The sequence below is a fragment of the Malaclemys terrapin genome, chromosome 8, assembly GCF_027887155.1.
Source record: "Malaclemys terrapin pileata isolate rMalTer1 chromosome 8, rMalTer1.hap1, whole genome shotgun sequence".
NCBI lineage: Eukaryota > Metazoa > Chordata > Testudines > Emydidae > Malaclemys > Malaclemys terrapin.
This window is the reverse complement of record NC_071512.1, coordinates 21,641,755-21,663,122: the sequence shown is the minus strand read 5'-3', so window position 1 is coordinate 21,663,122 and position 21,368 is coordinate 21,641,755. Positions and strand designations below refer to the sequence as shown.

Genomic DNA, 21,368 nt, shown 5'->3' with positions numbered 1-21,368 from the left:
CTCTAATAAATTTGTTAGTCTCTAAGGTGCCACAAGTACTCCTGTTCTTCTTTTTGCGGATACAGACTAACACGGCTGCTACTCTGAAACCAGACATACCTGAGTTAGTTTACATCTGGCTACCTCTAACAATAGCAGTAAAACCACAGCAGCACAGGCTAGCTACTTGAGTACATAAATCAGGGTCCCAGGCGGGCTTGTACTCAGACAGAAAGCCTGAGTCGACACCCACGTTGCTGCGGCATCACTGCTGTTCGAGTTAGCTGAGGTATGTCTACATATGCTGCAGTCACATCTCTGACTGCAGCAGCTCCACTGGAGTCACTCCTGACTTATCCCAGCATGCATGAGAGGACAATCCGGCCCTGAGAGGTGTCTGCTGACCAGGGGTTTTACCAGCTGGCTCTTTAGCTCACACACACAGTGGGGTTCACTACCTGGCATTTAAATACTGTTTGTGTACACAAATAGTGAGGGAATAAAAACCAAAAAACCCACCATTATGCTTCTTTTCTGTTCCCCATGGGTTAGAGAGCGACATTGGGAAAGCCCTGCAGCATGTGGGAGCGTCATGACACCGCTGCTGGGCAGTTTGGAAGCATTTGCACCCCTCTGCTCCCCACTTTGGCACTACTCAAAGCAAGGATTTGCAGATTATGGCAAGAAGCGTAAAGGCGCTTGTGTTATCCTTTAGCTAATCACTTATGTATCTTCATCATTAAATGGATGGAAGCAGCCTGTGCATGGACCTCAAATCCATATCTAGTGACAGTAGGGAAAAAACTCCATTTGACTTCAGAGTAACTCTATACTCACTTAGACCAGGGTTGGATGAGGGCCAGCAAGTTCTCCCCCAGACTGAATTCTGTCAACTCTTTGCACCTCCAGAGGTAAATCTTCAGCTCTATGGCAGAGTTTCCGTTTACCATCCCTTGCCCCACACACGAGCCCCTTCAGTTCAGTAGTCAGACTGATCTCTCATTTGTGGCATGGTAGCGCCAATTAAGTCTGGAGTCATGCCAGGGATGCACTTGGCTGAAGGAGTGGCGTGTTGACTGGCTTTCAATATTCCAGCCACTAGGATCATTTTTAGACAAATGAAACTCCAGGCCTAGAGCATCTGGAGGGAGAAAAGTGCTGCTCTTCACAACAGCATAACCAAACAATGGCTCAAACCCAAGAGATTCAGAACTATACCCTGGCATTTCTAGTGCCTCTCTCTGAACTTGCTGGAAGAGGGACGTCTTCTACTAGGTCACGTTCTTGTGGTTGTCTGCTTCTTATAGAGTCAATAGAAATGGGAGTGAGGGGATGGGTTATGGTCACGGCTGACCTGTATTTGTTCAGTATACAGTTTGTACATGCAGCTAGTTTGCAGTTCCACATTCTATCTGTGGAGGTGCACAGTTGGGCATGAATTACGTGGCTTAAAGAAATGCAAAGAGCTGGTACTTACTATCACCTATAGGGTTCAGAATTAACATTCTATCAAGGTAAACGGGACACTTTGTGCTGCTCCAGACAGATGTTCTGAGCTAAGAAACCCCAGGGACTCACACTGGGAAGCTTCTTCACAAGCACAAGGCCTACATTTTTAAAAAAAAGGAAAGCTAACATTTTGCAGAATCAGAATCTGCCAAGGAGGCTGGATAAATACACAGATGGGAGTGGCCAGGAGTAGGACACCCCAACCTAGTCCAAAAAGCACTTGTAGCTTTTACCCACACTAAGCTTCCGCCCTAGAAAAGCCAGACTGAAGGCTCCAGCATCTTATTTGGATGGGCAACATACCTTTCCTCATGCGAGTAGCCACACTGAAGTCAATGGAACAGATCACATGCCTAGAGACTAACTGCATAAACAAGGGTCTGCTCTTGCAGACCTTGATTGCAGTTTGGTTGTGGAGTCAGTTGCTATCATATTTAGAAGTGAATTTGAAGCAAGACTAAATTTAAGACATTTTAGTGACTCGAGTCATTTTTCAACAAATGAAACTCCAGACTAGCAATTAGAGAACAGGTCTGGGAATCAAAATTGCTAGATTCTACACTGACTTCTGCCATTGGCTCAGTGAGAGATCTCGGGTAAGTCACCCCCTGCCCCCAGCTCCGTGCCTCAGTTTCCCCATTGCTAAAAAAAAAAAAAAGGGTAATACTTCATGTCTCACAAGGATGTTGTGAAGCTTAATACTCTTAAAATGCTTAGGAGGTGTGTAGATGAAAGATCCAGGAGAAGGGCTAATTACATATTTTCTAGGTTCTCAAATTAGGTTGTTTTCACTGGCATGAGCATCACACACGTGGACAGTAGGGATGTGTGGACACACACACACACTTTCTTTAAAGTAAGTTTTAATGGATGTTAACAAGAATAGTGAATAAAAATGTATGCAGTGGTGGGTGGTGTAGTCATGTTGGTCCCAGGATATTAAAGGGACAAGGTGGGTGAGGTCATATCTTTTACTGGACCAACTTCTGTTGGTGAGAGAGACTAGCTTTCCAGTTTATACAGAGCTCGTTCTTCTTCAGGTCTGGGAAAGGTACTCGAGTGTCGCAGCTAAATACAAGGTGGAACAGATTGCTTAGCATAAGTAGTTAACACAGGTCAAGGGACCATTTAAGGTGAAGTGGCCCATTGACACCCCTCCAGTCATGGGGGGAGGAGGGGAAGAAGAAGGAGGATGCAGCTGGGGGTCATTGTTAGTGGGTTACCGATTGTTGTAACAAGCCATAAACCCAATGTCTCTATTCAGTCCCTGATTTTTAGTGTCTAGCTAAATTATGAATTCAAGCTCCCAAACTCATCTGTTGAAGTTTCTTTTGAGGAGGAGGCGAGACAGAAAGTGATCGCTTTGTGAAAAAGTTTTCACCTACAGGTGACAGGGTGTTTTTCTCTTTTATCATTTTCCTGGGTGAGCTCATTCAATAGTCTAGTGCAGGGGTCAGCAACCTTTCAGAAGTGGTGTGCCAAGTCTTCATTTATTCACTCGGATTTAAGGTTTCGCGTGCCAGTAATCCATTTTAATGTTTTTAGAAGGTCTCTTTCTAGAAGTCTATAATATATTACTTTACATACAATAGTTTAGTTAATAAGGGTTTTTAAAATTAAGAAGCTTCATTTAAAATTAAATTAAAATGCTGAGCCCCCCGGACCGGTGACCAGGACCTGGGTGTGAGTGCCACTGAAAATCAGCTCGCGTGCCGCCTTTGGCACACGTGCCATAGGTTGCCTACGCCTGGTCCAGTGATTGTCTGGTTTTCTCCAGATTGAAGGGCTGAAGTAGCCTGTTAAACACCATCCCTTGAAATAGATGTTAACTACTCAGGCTAAACTCTTTTCCACCCTGTATTTAGTCCACCCTGTATTGGTCTACACTATGGACCTTACAGTGGCACTGCTGTACTGATGTAGCTGCACCGGTGTAAGATCTCCTGTGTAGCCACTCTATGCCAGTGGGAGAGAGCTCGCCTGTTGACATAATTAAACCACCCCCAATGAGCAGCAGTAGCTATGTGAGCGGGAAAGCATCTCCCATTGACACAGCGCTGTCTACACCTGCACTTTTGTTGGTGTAACTTATGTTGTTCAGAGGGGTGTTTTTCCACACACAAATTATACTGACAAAAATGCTAGTGTAGACAAAGCCTCACCCACCTTGTCTCTCTAACAGAAATACAAGAATACAGCTGCCGTCACATTGATTCATAGAAGTGGAAAAGCCCCATTAGGTTACCTAATCCATCCCCTGCCATTGGAGGATTGTTCTCATCGGTATATTCTCCAATGTGTACTAGAGAATAGCTGCACAAATCCAAAACATGAGCTATCCAGATAATTATTAACAGATCATTGAAACTCACACAAAACAACCCCAGTAATTGAATTGGATATAAAAAATAAATTAAATATACACAGCTAGATACACAAGGGTTTGATGGTTGCTTTAGTGCTATACTTTGTATTATAGACCTTGAAGTCTGAGGATGGGGAGGTGCCAGAGAAAGGAGAATATTAGCAGACACTCTGAAAGGTTTGTGTGGTTTGTTACAGTTAAAACCAGGAGAAAAAGCAAACTGAACTCTCCTGAAATGGACAAGTTGCAGCTGTCGGTCCTCTGGTCAGAAGGGGGCTATTGCTTGGGATTTTCTTTGGCTTAGTAAAACAAAACAAAGAAAATAAAGGCACCATGACTACTGCGTATATTCACGAACAGCAATGGCATGCAGGGCCGGCTTTAGGAAGTGCGGGGCCCGATTCGAACAGTTTTGACGGGGCCCCGGCAGGGATGACTGGGAAAAAAAAAAAAAAAAAAAATGTAAAAAACACGTGGGGCTTGTACTCACCAGGCGGCACTCCTAGTCTTCGGCGGTGGGTCCTTCACTCACTCCGGGTCTTCGGTGGCACTGAAGGACCTGCCGCCGAAGTGCTGCCAAAGACCCAGAGCGAGTGAAGGACCCGTCGCTGAAGTGCCGCCAAAGACCCGGAGCGCTGCCGGGTGAGTAAAAATTAAAAAGGAGCCTCTAGCCAGGGAAGGGATTCTCGGCCACTTGCCCCCATCCCGGCGGCCCTGCCACTGGGTGCGGGGCCCTCTTAGGCGCGGGGCCCGATTCGGGGGAATTGGCCTAAAGCCGGCCCTGATGCCATGCCTGAGTGTCCCCTGTGCAACGCAGAACAGGTCTGCTCGCCTGCGGTGGGAGATCCCTGCAGCTCAAAGCTATAGTGTGGCAAGTGGCTCCATCAGTGTTGAACTGCCCAACTTTGATCAGTTCCTATATCAGCCTTTGCCCCCCTTACCTCATCTGCCACACACACAGTTTCCCAACCTGGTTACAAACATGGTTCCAATCTGTGGTGAAGGCTGGATTGTAACCATGGCCCATAGCTTTATAGGGAAGGATTACAGGTTTGGGTCACTTGATTAGAGACCAAATTATAATCTCATTATCACGGAGTGTGGGAGAGTTAGGGCTCTGCACCCCCCACTTTCTGTGATTTACCATGACTCTTAGCCAGCCAGTAAAACAGAAGGTTTATTAGACGACCGGAACACAGTCCAAAACAGAGCTTGTAGGTACAGACAACAGGACCCCTTCAGTGAGGTCCGTCTTGGGGGGCAGGGAGCTTAGACCCCCAGATCTGGGTCGCTCCCTCCATTTCCCCAGCCAGCTCCAAACTGAAACTCTCCAGCCCCTCCTCTTGCCTTTGTCTCTTTCCCGGGCCAGGAGGTTACCTAATCTTTGTTCTCCAATATCTTCAGTTGGCACCTTTGCAGAGGAGGGGCCCAGGCCATCAGTTGCCAGGAGACAGGTCATCAGCCATTCTCTGTGCAGACAGCATCAAACTGGCCCTCTAGGGCTCTGCAACAACCACACACCCTTATTCCACCACCTAGATGCTTAAGAACCGCATAGGGGAAACTGAGGCACTCACACAGTATTAAAAAAAAAACATTAAGGACATTCCCACTTTGTCACACTCATGTACAGTGTAAATCTGGAGTATCCCCATTGAAGTCAATGGAGTCACACCAGTGTAAATCTGGTGCAAGAGATCAGAATCTGGGTGCATACGCTTCTACCCCCATATAACGCGGCCCGATAAAACACGGGTTTGCATATAGCGCGGTAACCCCAGGGCTCCAGCAGCAGGGCTTGGGCGGCGCTTTAAAGGGCCCGGGCTCCCTGCAGCGGCTGGAGCCCGGGGCTCTTTAAATCACCACTGGAGCCCTGCCGCTGCTACCTCGATATAACGGGGTTTCACCTATAATACAGTAGGGATTTTTGGCTCCCAAGGACCCCGTTATTTTGGAGTAGAGGTGTATTTACAACCACTCTCTTGAGAGCACTTCATGATATCTTAAACAATGAGTGAAGAGAGGGCTGAAATGCCCTTTTAAAGGAATAGCCAGCCAGGGTGCAGACCTGCTGAGTAATGTATAAAAACAAACTTAAGACCAAAGGAGCGAGTGTTCGGATTACTCAGACCCCAGAGTAAACCCTCTTTTTAAAGCCAAGTTCTGGCATCGGTCTCTTCAAAACAAACCTTGTGGAGTGCAGAAAGCAGCGTTTGCCTGGCCTCAGTGCATGGCCCTCCCCTTAGATAGGAGACAAGGAGATAAGGGCCCAGGAGACCACAGAGACTGGAGCGGGGAGCTGCTCAGTGGCACAGTTCTGGAGGGCAAGCCAATGCAGAGAGCCAGACCCCCTGTCAGGAGGGAAATGCCCCCCCTTTGTAGTCCCTTTCAAGACCCCAATTAAAGCTGCCCCAAGGGACATGCATTTCCTGCACTGGGGTTTTCTTTCCTGGATTGGTATTGATTTTGGGAAATGAAAGGATGCAAATAGCTCATGAATAAAACCCACAGACAAGGAGGCTTCAAAGAGCCTCTGGGAAGCTGCAGCCGAACAGACAAGGACAGAGGTTTCCATCGCCTCCTCTGGGAGGCAGAGGACAAACACACAAACAGGAAGGGCCCTGTGGTAGGGTAACAGCTATTTTTACCTTCAAAGCACTCAGTGACCAGCTCCCTTGTGAGCGGTCACAACCCCCGGCCCAGGAAAGGTGGGTCAGTATCCTTAGCCCCATTTTGAAGATGGGGAAACGGAGGCAGACAGCTGTGTGTGATACTTATACAAAAGATTGGGTGCGGAAGATGAAAAGCCATCTCTACAGGCACTACAAGAACCTGGAAGCAACATCAGGAAATCCTCCCAGGCCGAAGCTTCCCCACTGCCAGAGCCATTAGCTCACGATGCTGGGAGAGGATCCAAAATACTGGGTTTGTCTTTGCTTACCCACCTCTCTCTCAGAAACCCGTTGGCTCCACCGTGCCCTCCCCCACATCAACCTCAAGCTCCAGAACAGCTAAGATCATCGCTAATTGCGTTCACTGCGGTGGAAATTCTGCACACTCAGTAGTCCAGGGCTCAGTTACTCCAGCCAGCATTACAGCTGGCCCCCTGGCATCACTTACTGCTGAATGCTGCAGAGACAAGAGTACAGCCCCGATGGTTAGCAAGGCACAAATGGGGGTCTCTATAAAGTAGATCTCTAGAGATCCTGTAGGGCCTGAGTATCCTCTGGAAGGGGCTGGGGACCCTCCACTCCTATTAAGTCAATGGGAGCTGAAACCACTCACACAACTCTGCAGGATTAGGCTCATATAGATGTCACACAATGTCCCAGAATACTTAGGGGTAAATAATTCAGCTTCAGCAGAGAACAGCCAAGGAACAGGGAAAAATAAGACACAAAGAAAAAAATATGTTTAGATTTGGTAGAGTCAGTGAGGGGACATGGGGAGACTAGCCCAGACTTCCATGAGCTGCAGAGCAGAAGGCTCTTTCCCTGGCTGTGGCCAGAATGGGTGAACAGACAAGATGAAGCTGTGGCTGGAGAAGCAGAGGATGAAGCACAGTGAGATCCAGCCCATGAGGTCAGCAAACCCACAGAGAGCTTAAAAAACCTGCATTCTGGACAGTTTTGACCTAGAACCTGAGGACGCTGTGTGTGACTTGTCTGAGCACCACAGGAGTCTGTGGGTGGCTCAATCACCCTCAATAGCCCAGAGTGGGAGCTCCTTTTCCGAATTCTTTGCCAACCTGATTTTTTCCTGAAGCGAGGAGTTCCCGGTATACAGAGTCTCAGTTTAAAATAAATAAAATAAATAAATAAAAGAAAAGCCAAGATGAAAAAGCTCTCCAAAGCACTACTTTCTGTGCCTGGCATGTGCAGCAGGCATGCACTACCACTGCACCCAACTAAACCATGTTAGCAAGTGACCAGGAGCCCAAGGGCTGCTCTTAGTTTGCACAACCTGGATCTAATTGCAGCACATCCACCGCAGAACCCTGCACCTTGATCCAAGCAGCTATTGAAGAGCAGGATGCCATGGGGAAATGTGTGCGGGTAGCACTTTGCCCACTATCAATGCACAGCATTGGTGTTTCACAGGGAAAGTTGACATATTAGATTGCCTACCCCTGCTCTATGGCATGCGTGCCAAAGGCAGCACGCGAGCTGATTTTCAGTGGCACTCACACTGCCCGGGTCCTGGCCACCAGTCCGGCGCGCTCTGCATTTTAATTTAATTTTGAGTGAAGCTTCTTAAACATTTTAAAAACCTTATTTACTTTACATACAACAATAGTTTAGTTATATATTATAGACTTCTAGAAAGAGACCTTCTAAAAACATTTAAATATATTACTGGCACGCGAAACCTTAAATCAGAGTGAATAAATGAAGACTCGGCACACCACTTCTGAAAGGTTGCCGACTCCTGTATTAGAGGGCCACAGAGAAAGCAAAACTTCGCGCCTGGGACAGCAGTGTGGTAGAAGGAGACTCTCCCATGAATGACTGTGCACACTGAAGGGATACCATGGCCTGTGATTTGTGCTCCCAGTAGGTTCTTTCCAGCCCAGCTGAGAGCAGGATAAGGGTATTTTCTCAGCTGAGACCAGCCCTTCCCTTTCCGCCCATTGCGGAATGCCATCAGGAGAATCAGGTGCAGCATCAAGGTCATGGATTTCCTATCAGCTTAACCCTTCCTGTGCTGGAGAGGACAAGCCAACCTAGAACATTAACCAGGGAAAAACCCCAAACAAAAAATCAAGACACCTTACAGCCTTGGACACATGTGGAGATTTCCGATTGGCTGTCAGTGATGTCAGGCTGGTTTGTAGAAATTCTCAGATCTGTTGTCTAAGTCTGCATTTAATTTCAGGACACAGTGGCTGCTCAGGGGACAGGAATTGGGGTTGATGGGATATATGTGTGTGTGTGTGTGTGTGTGTGTGTGTGTGTGTGGTAGCTTCTATTCCTGACCGCAGCAAGTCCTAGGCAGGTTTCTACCCCATGCTGTGCCTCAGTTTTCCCCATCTGTAAAATGATACTAGGCCTGTACAAAGTACCAGCAATGAAATTCAAGCCCTTTGAAATGAGGTGTTGTCACATTTTGGTTTATTTCATTCAGTTTTACCAAAAACTTGCAAAGTTCCGGGATTTTAAAAGTTCAAAAAATCCAGAAACCACCCCTCCCCCGCACACACAGTTGAACTTTCCTTTCTAATGAATTACCAGGATGTCTCCCTGCTGTACTGACGCTTGATTAGCAAAAGACATTTGGTGTCACCCAGCAGTTGGGTTCACTGCGATTCTGCTTTCAGGACCGAGTGTGTGAAAACAATGCTGTTGGAGGAAAAAGACCATGGCATTTGTAAGATTTCTAATTGCAAAATTAATTACAGGAAAGTTTAATTTTCATATCAGACTATGAAACATCAATGGTCTCACTTGTTTCCAGCAGAAGCCTGCCTTTTTTTTTTTTTTTTTTTTTTTTTTTTGGGAGACAAATGTCATGAAAAGCAAAATGTTGGGGCCACAGTGACTCAGAACTAAACTGCAAATACAGGGGAGTGGGAGGGTTGGGTTGGTGAACCTTCTTAAATAATACACTTATTTTCACAGTCCTGGGCAATCCTTTCCTAGTGCCTAGAGGGAAGGATCAAGTTTAAATGAAAAGCACTTTGAGCTCCTTGGCTGGAAGGCGCTACAGAAGGGCAAAAAGATTTTAGTACTAGACCTGGATGAAAGCCAATGCAGTCTCTTTGGCCTCATGTGGGTATCCACCAGCCCCAGGTGGTGTGGATGAGCCCTGCTCACCACACTTTTTGCAAGCTTGAGGGGATAGTGCACGGAGCTGTTTGTTCATGCTGTGTTCCAGCACGGCTGGGCTTGCGTCATCTACTGCATCTGAACAACAGAGAGTCAGAGGGCCTTGACGCTAACAGAGTGCTCAACACGGCTGCTACTCTGAACTCTGGAGAGTAGCATTTCCAGGTTACAGTGAGTTCTGGAAACTGGGCACGGTTTCCACACCACACTGTATGCAGGACAGCCCTCTGAGTGACAAGTTGCCTGCCCTGCAATAGCCTGTGGAGCGTGGAACAAAATAGATATCCATTGCCAGTGGACTAGTAAAGTGCACAGGTCTGCTTGTGGCTTTTCCCCATCCCAAGTAGTCACCCTCTATTGACGTGAGGGGGCTGGCAGTGTGCGGGATGGTATCACTCCAGCTATCCAGGCTGAGGTGCTGGGGAGGAACCCAGCCACTGGAGTCACAGCTGTTCCTCTTTTCCCAGGATGGTCCTTTCTGAAGCTTATTTGGACGTAGTGCTCTAGCAAAAGGCACCCCACTCATGTCAGAAAACTTTGTCCTAACTAGAGAAGCCTGAACCAGAACCCCAGATCTAAACACCTCCATACTTGGGGCTCCGTCACATCTCTAGTTACAACCTCCTCTGATCCAGCAGATGCAAAGTAAGAAGCAGATTATGGCTCAGGGATCTGGAGCCAGAGGAGCTTGAACTCAGCACAAGCTGAGTGGCTGGTTGCTGTTGGCCACTGCTGGGGTGGTTTGATCAAGGATTCAGGAGTGTGAGTAAACCTGGTGAGGCACTGGAAGATGGAGTCCCTCCATGGAAGTGCAAGGCTAGCAGGGCCAGCTTCATGGGTGGGCAACGCAGGCAACAGCTCAGAGCACTGTGGCCAGGGGCACCATTGTCAAGAGCAGTGTTTCTCAAACTGGGGGTCCCAACCCAAAAGGGGGTCACAAGGCTATCATAGGAGGGCAGTTGGGAGAGCGGCAGCTGGTGGCTGGGCACCTGGCTCTGAAGGCAGTGCCGCCACCAGCAGCAGCACAGAAGTAACAGTAGCATGATATTGTAAAGACATCACCAAAACACAAGCTCGCCCAGGGCGCCATTTCCCCTAAAGCCAGGCCTGGCAGGAATTCTTGTTTCCAGAATGAGCTGCTGAAGTTATTGGAGCTCCTGATGTCTGGGTGACTGGGGGCTCCTTGTTGCCTGCAGTTCCCTTCACAGTGCCTGCCCTATTACCTTTATCTTCCCCTGGAATTGCTGCACTCCAGGCTGATGTTCTACGGGTAGAGTGGTGGGGGAAAGGAGCATATGCAGCAATGGAAACCCACCCAAAAGGAAGGGCTCTTCTCTGGTTTGCACTGAGCTATAAAAAGCTGCTGCCTTTTAGTCCGGTTAGAATTGCAGCAGCTTAGTTTCCAGAGGAAGGAATGGCTGCAATGTGGGGGGAGAGCTCTCCACTTGCCTCAGAAACCAACAGCTGGGCTGATACGATATTTCTCACCCCCTCACCCTCTCCACACACCCGGCTGCTGGGCTGCATTTTAGTAGAGGCTGGGATTCCGGCAGCAGAATTTTAGGCAGCAGATCAAGTATGATCCAGGATCCCTCCCACAAAGCCCAGCGCTTCCTTGTTCCTGTGGTGAGATGAAGTCAACTTTAGCCCTGGTGCATCTCCATTGGCATCAGTGGATTTACACCAGGAGGAATTTGGCCCGAGAGCTGGAATTTTAGAGACGCCAAAGAGTCAGGAAAGAGCAAGTAAAGGCAAGAAGCAGTGGGTCCATGAGGGCTGTATCCATAGCTATCTAACACAATGCTCAGATTAGTTGCTTGAGCTGGCCTGTCTCTTGTTAAATTAAACGGCCCCCTTCCCACACCACTCATGGCTTGTTGCTAAAGGTTCAAAAATCAGAACTTGTCAATAAGGGAGATCAGTGCAGACACAAGCGCGCACACTCAGAGCATTATTACACAAATCACAAGAGTTTTCAAGTTCCACTGCTCAGGAGCTTACAGGAGGGAGCAGGAAAGCTGGACCCTTCCCTGGGGACAAGAGTTTTCTGCACAACCTCACCTGCAAAGCATTCGGCTCACCTGGAGAATGAAATGCAGTAGGGCTAAGGGCCAGAGAAGCACTAAGCAGAGATAAGGGGCAGAGCATGCATGGTGTGGAAGTAGCACTGGATGTGGCTAGAGGGCAGAATATAGGCAATGCGGGGGGACATGGACTTTTCTATCCAGTATGAAGGACCCAGCCCTGCAGTTAGGAAAGGGGAGCCCCAGGACACATCTGAAGTTTCTCTCCAGTCACTGATGCTCCTTCCAGAAACCACACGAAGCATAGAGGGCTCCCAGAGCCTGCAGATGATAAACAGAAGGGCAGCAGGACGTTTAGATTAGCACAGAGCAGTCCGGGTGCCAATGGCAATTTATTGTAAACATGAAAGGAGAGTGTGCAATTGCTGCTGAAGTTACCATAGAAGGCACCTAGGAGAGAGACGCAGCAAAGCAGAGCTCAGCACAGGCAAACATCAGCCCTTACTTGAATAGTCACAGCTAGTCTACACTGAAGAGTTACATCGGCACAGCTACGTCTCTCAGTTAAACAGGCCTTAGCACAAGCCCCATGATGAGTCCGAGTCAGCTGGCACAGCCAGCCATGGGTGTCTAATTGCAATGTAGACAGACCCTCAGAGCACCCCACTGGAAACTCATCTTACTAGGGAGCCCCCGGGATGCTGGCATTTCAGACTTAAGACACATTTTTAAGAGGCCACTGATTTCAAGTGCCCATTCTGAGATGCCTGAAAAAAATCAGGCCTCAGGTATCTCAAGTTGCACACCCAGGATCAGTGGCCTCTTCTGGAGGCTTTGTGCATCAGCCCTTTAATTCCTTCAGCCCATTAGTTCGTTAACATTTGCACTCCTGTGACAAGCAGATTAACACCCAGCACAGGCTCCACACACCCAAATAAAATGGCCACATACAAGAGGTTACAAGCACAGTACTGCGTCAGCTGCATACACCTTAACCCTTTCCTTTCCTGTGAGGTTAGGATTAGCGCCATTGCACAGGTGGGGAAACTGAGGCACAAGAAGCAACATGACTCTTCCCCCAATTCCCAGAGGAAGTTAGGATACAGAAAGCTCTGCCACTGATTCCCAGTTCCATTATCTGACTCCCTAGACAGACTTGCGGTCCAAGTGGCCAAGGAATGACCCCTGAGCACCATTCTCAGTACTGTCCTGATCACCACGCACCCAGCAAGGCTCCCTCACGTGAGAGAGTGCCTCTGCCCCAGTTGTGAGAACTAGTCCCAGCTCCTTTGCTGGCTATGTGGCTGGCAGATAGGGTGACCTGTGTTAGTTAATGAAGGAGAGGGCTGTCTGCCTTCTCCTCAAGCCCCATCCTTCATGGTGGATAGGCAACCAGCTCTGAACACTGAGCAACCTTGCAATGAAAAATAATAATAAATCCCCACACAAGTTTCCACTGAGGAAACACCACCCATCCTTTTACATAAAGGGAAGGGAAACACTTGACCCTCAGAAGATTTATCTGCTGCTAATGCAGGGCTGACAAGCCAGCTCAGAGCATTCCCACTTTTCACAGCAGAAGTGACCCCTTTGGGTGGCTCATTCTCCTAGTCTCTCCTTCATCCCATTGGCCCTGTACCAATGCACTACAAATGCTAGCAGTGCTTACAGTGGAGTCATCTCTCCTTTCCAGTCCAGCGATGCTCCTCCCAGATCTGAAAGTTGGGATCTTCATTACAAGTTGCTGGGTCAAGCAGGATTATTTATAACTACAAATCAAAGCCCTGTAGCTAAAGGAGATTGGCTCCATAGACAGATGTAGGAATGCGTATACATAGAGGAGGTATGTATAGCACTTACAGACAGGAGCAATAACACTCCTGTCTGAGAGCTACCAGCACCCCTGCTCTGTCCTGGGCTAGGAAGCACGTTCCACAGATGGTCTCGGGTGGCACTTCTCTCCTGGACTGATTCACTCAATGCAGGAACACAATCCTAGATTACAATGTAATTATTTTCCTTATTCAGCCCTTAAATTGTTAAAACATTCAGATTTTTTTTTTAAACTAGGCTACTTTCCGTCATGAATTTCTCCCAGTTTGGGCAGTGAAACATGGACCCCAAAGTTGCTAACTTTTGTTTCTAGTCAAGGTTGCTCTCAGCTTCTCCAGCACTAGAACAATATTGTGATATTTGTATCGCAGACACCAAGGGGGAGGGGGGGTTATTAGTTAAAGATGCTGGCTCTGTAATTTACAAAACATTTCAAGGAAACATCCCTATTGATCTTAGGTTTTGTTAAAAATTACATACAGAGCCTGGGCCAAATCTTGAAGTCCTGCTCAGGTAAGAAATGCCTATTGACTGCAATGAAGGTTTTGTTTGAGTAACGCCTGATTTAAATCCATTTAAAGAACTTCAGGATTTGGACCCGTTAATTTGGGGATACATTGGGCCCAACAGCCTATAAACGAAACTCAGTAACCTTCTCCCGCCCAGAAGTGGAGCTGGTTTACAATCCACTGTGCAGTGAGACTGTAGGGCCCAGTCCTCCAACACTGCCATGTAGCTCTTGATCCGTGAGCAGCCCCATTGACCCCAGCGCGACTACCCCCGTCAGCAAACTCCACAGCCGCTAGGCAGCACTTGGCGAAACATAGGGTGACCAGACAGCAAATGTGGACAATCGGGAGTGGAGAGGGGATAATAGGAGCCTATGTAAGGAAAAGACCCCAAAATCGGGACTGTCCCTATAAAATCGGGACATCTGGTCACCCTAGCGAAACAGGGCAACGCGGAGGGATCCGCCGCTGGGTTAGCGAAGGCCATTCAGTGCACAGGTGCCAGGCAGCGCCACCTGGCCGCAAGGACACTGCGAGGGGTTCCCAGCCATTCCTGGGGCCCTAGGAAGCGCCTTAGCAACGAGAGACAAAGACAACGGGTCTGCTGCTGCCATGCCAAGCGCCTCAGCCCCCCTGGAGTAACAGCTCCCCACAGCTCCCTGGCTGCAGCCCCTGCTGCCCCAAACACGCAGTAGGGCCCCTGGGACGGGACCAGCCTCTCAGAAGACCCTGGCGAGTTCCCCCCCAAGCCAGGTGCTCTTCCCAGGCTCCCGCACACAATGGGCTGCCCGCCCCCCAGCCCCCCGCGGAGAGCAGCGGTAGGTGTGGCAAAGCCCTTTCGGACCAGGAGATGGGAGAGGATCGGACCTGTTCTGGGTAGTTATACCCTGGCCTGCCCCCTCGCTAAATCCCGGGGGGCTGCCCGGGATGGGGCAGGCACCTTCCAGCCCCTGGACAGCAGGAGCGGTGCCGGGCGCACGCCGCGCTCAAAGCGAGGAGCAGGCAGCGGCGCCCAGCCTGCGATCCCGCCGGCGGCTGGGCACTAGGGACCGGGTCTGACCCCGCTGCCCCCGGGAGAACCCACCGCAGCGCCCCGCCCGTGCCCGCAGCCCCCCGGCCCGGGCAAACACACCCAGCCCGCGCGGGGAAGCGCGACCCCAGAGCCAGGGCTGCCCGGGCACAGCCCCGAACGAGCCGCGCTTACCGCTCAGCCTGTCCATGCTGCCGGGGGTGGACGGGCGCGAGGCGGCAACGAGGGGCGCGGGGTCCCGGCCTGGAGCGCCCGGTGTCCGGCCAGAGGATGCGCCTGTCTCGCCTGGTACAGAGACGTCAACCTTTAAACCAGCTGCCCCGCCCGCCCTGCGCTTCCCCGGCGGGGTGCGGGGTCTTAGCGCCCGCCTAGCCCAGGCGCCGCCGCACCAGCGGCACAGCCCCGCGCTAGGCTCAGCTGGGAGGACACCTCTGCCGTCTCCTGCCCCTCTCCCCCCCCAGCCAGCCCCCGCCCCTCGCTCCTGCCCCCCACATTCTCCCCAGCCAGCCCCCACTCCAGCCACCTCTCTGACCCCACATTCCCCACTGCTCCTGCCCCCACATTTCCCCAGCCAACCCCTCATCCTGACCACCTCTCCCCCCCCAGCCAGCCCCACACCCTCCCGTGCTTCTGCCTCCCAAGGTCCACCCCACAGCCACACCTTACATCCACACAGCTCTCCTGCTCCCCCACAGCTAGCACCTCACTCCACCCACACACTCCCCTCACACCCAGAGCCTCACCGCAGCCACCCAGCTCTCCTGTTCCCCCCTTGCCTCTGAGCCAGCAGCACCTCACCCACCCCAATCCCTCAGCCTCTCACCCAGAGATCCCTAAGCACTGTGCTGCCACACCCTGCTCCTCTATTTGCCACACACACACCAGCTTTTCTCCCCCTCCCCAATACCTGTCCACCAGCAAAGCTCAAATGTGGTGGGGCGCTGAGCAAGCCAAGAGGAACACAAGCAAACCGCAAATCAGGCAGAGCTGAGCAACAGGGGATACTTTTAACAAAAAACAACAACTCTTCTCTTGTTTCCTGAGTCAGCACTTTTACTGTACCTGGCCTGCCTGAGGATCCTGGGGTGGAGGAAAGCTGAGTCTAAAATGAGGGGCGGTGATCAGGATGTTCTCCCCCTGCCCTTACACTAATCCCCCCAATACACCCCCTTACTCATTTCCATAATGACAGGAGCAAGGCTTTCCTAGCTTGAGAAATAGGCCAGCTTTCAGTTTCCTCCCAGGTGAAACCCTAATCACTCTCCTTCCCCTCTGCTGTGCTTCTGTAACTCCCAAGCTGCTTTTCCTTTCAGGGTTCCGGGGTGTTCCCCTTGTACTCGGGATCTTGCATCACAGCTGGGGTGACAGGTGACATCTCACATGGCAGGGAGTAACCATCTGGAGTAGTAGAATTCCCATAAGTACACAGTCTGTGTGGGAGTGAAGCCCAAGGGGTTCATCCTGATCTGGGCTTGGAATTCATCACCTGCTTATCTTCTGCTGGCTTTACAGGATGGATCAGGGTAGGGTATGTTGTTGATAATCACTGGGACTGAACAGACACTCCTGGCAGTGCTCCCCTAATGCTTTTGTGAGGTTCAAGGGTGCCAGGGGTAGAGGTCAGCCCCCAGCCAGTAACACTGACACTGCTGGGCTCCTGCCTGCACAGACAAAGGGGCTGGCATGTTTTGAGTCCTCCACACCCAGGTGTGTGTTCGGGGAAAGATGGATTTGCAGTGTTGTCTACCCAGAATAGATAAACATGGACAGTGTCAGTGGAAACTCCCCTTGAACCCCCAACACTGCCTTCCCTATGTTTCAAAGTCATTGTGGAAATACCAGCTCTGTCCAGAGAAGTTCAGACTCTCAGGTCTGCTGGTACCTCAGCCTCTCTGCTGAGATTGCAAACACGGGGGCCAGTTAATGTTTCTCCTGGCAGTCATTTTCATAATGTGCACATTTGTTTGCAGAGAACTCCCAGACTCATGTCACAGGACCTTTCAAATCCTTGTGACTTTTAGGCACTACTACTCCAGGACCAGAGCTGAATGAGTGATGCAGAGGCAAATACCTCTATAGCCCATTAGCACCCCCAAGAGCCAACTAGCCCCCAGGAGCCAGCTGCCTTCCCAGACACGCTCCCTCCCCTGTGCTCCCTCCCTAACCCCATCTGGGAACCCAGATTGCTTTATTTTCTCAGAGCACATTGGGTTTGCTGCAGCTAAACTGCAAATAGATCTTTTCCTCCAATTCAAATTCTGGTTAGTGGTGGAAGGCACACGCAGGCCACAGCCTTCAAAGCAACTATAGAAATGGCCAGCTGGGCCCAGACAGGCTTGTGGTTGTGGCCTGCAAAGCACTAAAATTAGCAGATTAGAACCAGCCAGAACAATGGTCTTCATGGAAAGATTTTAATGCCCCCACCTCACCCTTCTCCTTGTGGTGGCTGAACTCCTGGGGGAGCAGAGCATAAGGCAAACACTACTTGCTGCAGGGATTGGCTCCTTAGAATTCAGTAGGCTGCCTCACTGGAGAAAAGATCTGGTGGGATGGGAATATAGCCTGTACTACTACAGACATGGTGAACACAAAGGTGACAAGGAGACAGCCCTGTCTGCTGCCCCCTTAAGGTATATCCAGGAACAGCACGTCTGCTAATAGCATATTCCGCCAGCCAAGGAAATTGCTCCCAGTGTGTTTGGTAAATCTTCTCGAAGCCCTGAGCAGCCCTGCCAGATTTTTTGCACCTTCCTTGCTTTTTGAGAGCAGCTGCCTCCATTTGTCCTTTGTACTTTCATTAGTTTTTTCTACCGCATGACCTTTCCGGTCAACCTCTCATGGGCCCAACAGGAGTTTTGCCATTGATTTCAGTGGGAGCTGGTTTGGCCCACCAGTATTCACACATAGGCTCACCCAGCAACAAGCTATGTGGATGGGGTTAGGTAAGTGAAGGAAGGTGCTTTGCCTCCATCATCTTGGGCCCTGTGGCATGCTGGCTAAAATCTGTGTCTCCCCTGCTGAGGCTTCCGTTCCCAATTTACCCTAAAGACGAAGGCCTGTGTGGGAGAATAGGGCCCTTTTTCTCCCCTGCCACAGAGTGAGGAGCAGGAATACCACGGCCAGAGGGCTCATGCTGCATGCAGTACAATGACAATACAGTGGGACAAACTACAAGAAGAGGGTGGCAGGGTGCTGGGCTTCAGCTCTTCCCTTTTGCCCATCCTCCTGTAGGGTCACACAGGGGTGCTCCACAGGGCAGCTGCCCCAGGGCACACCACATAGGTACAATATTAATAAACGGTAACACCCAATCCCAGCACCTAACAGATGGCAGCCCTGCATCTTTCCCAAGAGATCCTGCACTTCAACTGAGTCTGAAACGAAACGAAACAATTAGCTGCAAACTTCTTCCATTTTGACAGGTTCGTGGGGAGGATGTTTCCTGGCAGGTTTCCCCTGGAAGATCACAAACTTGGAGGAACACCCTGCCTCCCCCTATGAAAGAGTTTATTATTGTGCCCCCAAAATAAATACGAACACTACCTGCCAGGAGCAATTATATTCTGCCAGCGTGTACTAGTGGACTGATCACAGGGCTGGGAGCCAGGGATTTCTAAAACTGGCTCTGCCTGACAGTCCACACTGCATGACCTTCAATAAGTCACTTAACCATTCCGTGCCTCAGGTTCTCCACCTGCACCACAGAGATAAACACACCTCTCCCACCAGGGGGATGTGAAGAATATTTAGTTAGTACTCATAAAGTGTTTTGAAAATGAAAAGTTCTCTGTGAGTGCTAAGCATCATTATTATTATTTGAAGCTCTGAATCCTCTAGGGATTATCACGGGAGCTGCTGCTGGAGACAGAGGTTTCTCATAGCCCCAAATAGCTGAGCTTGATTTAGGGAGATGCAGTTTTATGTGGGTGAAATCATTATAAATACAATTGGCTGCACTTACTGCTGTGCTAAAGTAGACAGAAGCAATTACCAGCACAATACTGCACTCTTCACTTCATTCCACAGCCCATTCCATGCTGAGGTAAAAGCTTAAAGACTCATTGCTGCTTGCTGAAGACATATTTTCTTCCTGCTGCTCCAGTCTCATGGTGCCAGCCAGGGGGATATGCAATGGTGCCATGTACCATCACAGCAGGGCAGAAGGGCAATGGGTCAGAGTGGGTAGTTCCCCTGTCACACATTGGGAACCTGATGCCAGTGCTCTGTGTATTGAGTTTGGTGGCCTCAGCCTAGAACAGGGGTCGGCAACGTTCGGCACGCGGCTCGCCAGGGTAAGCACCCTAGCGGGCTGGGCCAGTTTATTTACCTGCTGACGCGGCAGGTTCGGCCGATCGCGGCCCCCACTTGCCGCGGTTCGCCGTCCCGGGCCAATGGGGGTGGCGGGAAGCCGCGGCCAGCACATCCCTCAGCCCGTGCCACTTCCTGCCGCCCCCATTGGCCCGGGATGGCGAACCGCGGCAAGTGGGGGCCGCGATTGGCCGAACCTGCCGCGTCAGCAGGTAAATAAACTGGCCCGGCCCGCCAGGGTGCTTACCCTGGCGAGCTGCGTGCCGAACGTTGCCGACCCCTGGCCTAGAAGGTAACATGAGGCAAATGCAGCACAATCAGCAGCAAGAGGCTGGTTCTCCCTGGGGAGAATTCAGCACTCACCCGAGGATGGCCTCAGTGGTGGTGCTCACCTGATGAAGGGGATGAAACCCAGCAGATGATAGAAACCAGCATGGAAAATTCCCAATACAGGTTTTAAAGATGATCATTGGCGACAGAGCTGGAACAGGCCCATTAGGTTATGGAGTCCTTTCACTTTGCAAGAGCAGAAAATTATCCTCACTCCCATAACAGAGAACATAAGAACTGATACGACACTGGAGTGGGAGCTTGCTTTGCTGGGCATGGACCGGAGAGCACAGGGTGGGCACTCCTGGGACCTGCCTGAACATTCACTCAAGAGCAAACAGGAAATCAGAGAAACATACAAGACAACAGGCAAATGGATTTCTGTTGAAATAGCATATTAGTAAAAACATCAAACAAGCAACATAGCTCTACAATTTCCCCCAGAGTTAGAGAGAGTCCTTGCAAATGTCTTTATTACCTCCCTCCAAGAGGCTGCTCTAGCAATTTGATCTGGGACAGGGGCCGCTACTAATGGCTGAGAATCAGGAAAACTCCAGCAGACAAAATAAAAAGGGGAGATGCAGCTGATTCAATTTCTAACAACAGTCTAGCATGCCTCCTTCCCCCTCTCACAACCAGCTACTTCCATACTCGCTTACAATCTCATGAGTAGACTCCAAACAGACTCTAAACCAGCTGCTGCTACTTCAGAACAATTCCTAACCAGAGAGATAGGGCCTAAGTTACAGAGTTCAAAGTTAGAGCAGCATCCCAACTCCCCCAAAGTCCAGGCCTGGTTGGATCTGGGATTTTGGTTCAGGCCCACTTTACTCCTTACAGCCACAAAACCCCTCTGCAGAGGTGCTGTTAGGGACATATCCACCCCAGATCTTGGACTTTATGCAGTACACTTTGTAAAAGGCTTGGATCTGTTACCCTGGCGTAAAATTACGAACAGTGGCTTTGGATGTGGGAAGAGGGGGACAAACCACTGTTCTGTTACTTGCAGGAGGTGAAATTTTCAGGTATGGGTGGAAGGAGCCTGTGATTTGGAAATATGAAGGTTGGGAAACCTGTTTCATAGCACAATCCTGACAGAATGACTCCCGTAATCAATGTCAAATCACTCTGCCATGGCTTCTTATTAAAACACCACCCCAGTGCCAGGGAAACTAGTGACAAATACTCCACCCAGAGACAGTTCTGCTTCTACTGCCTATATTTCCTTTCCCCTGTGCTTTAATTCCCAGGGACTGTTTTCAGGCAGTGCGGGAACACGTCTCTTGGAAGCCTCTGTTGCTGCTTATTTATTATTCCTCCTTCTGAAGTCATAATCATCTGCTTGTGACATCACAGATGGCTCTGTGGAGAGAGATGTGATGTCACAAGCAGATAAGTACTTTTGGGGAGGGGAAAGGAATAAGCAACAGAGGAATGTCAGACCCTGATGGGCTGAGATCCTGTTTGCAAATGTCCCCAGTAATTAAACAAAGAACAGGTGAAAGGAGATGCTGGGAAGACAGAGTCTCTCAGCAGGACTGTCCCCCTGGCAGGGCCGGCTCTGGCTTTTTGGCCGCCCCAAGCAAAAAAAAAAAAAAAAAAACCTGCAACGCGGCCGGAGCGCAGGTGCAGGGGGACCGGCTGGGGGGCGGGGGG

The 21,368-nt window shown here is 50.0% G+C and overlaps 1 protein-coding gene across 2 annotated transcripts in view; it reads right to left on the bottom strand.

Moving 5' to 3' along the window:
• The window catches only part of AFAP1L1 (actin filament associated protein 1 like 1), a 56,016-nt gene extending 40,588 nt beyond the window's left edge, over nucleotides 1–15,428 (bottom strand). The window contains exon 1 of one of the 2 annotated variants that reach the window (XM_054036385.1): nucleotides 15,249–15,428. In XM_054036385.1, coding sequence (XP_053892360.1) covers nucleotides 15,249–15,264 — 16 coding nt within the window. In that variant the 5' untranslated portion in view covers nucleotides 15,265–15,428. The remainder of the gene's footprint in view (nucleotides 1–15,248) is intronic. The other variant, XM_054036386.1, reaches the window with a different exon arrangement.
• Between the last annotated feature and the right edge of the window lie 5,940 nt (nucleotides 15,429–21,368).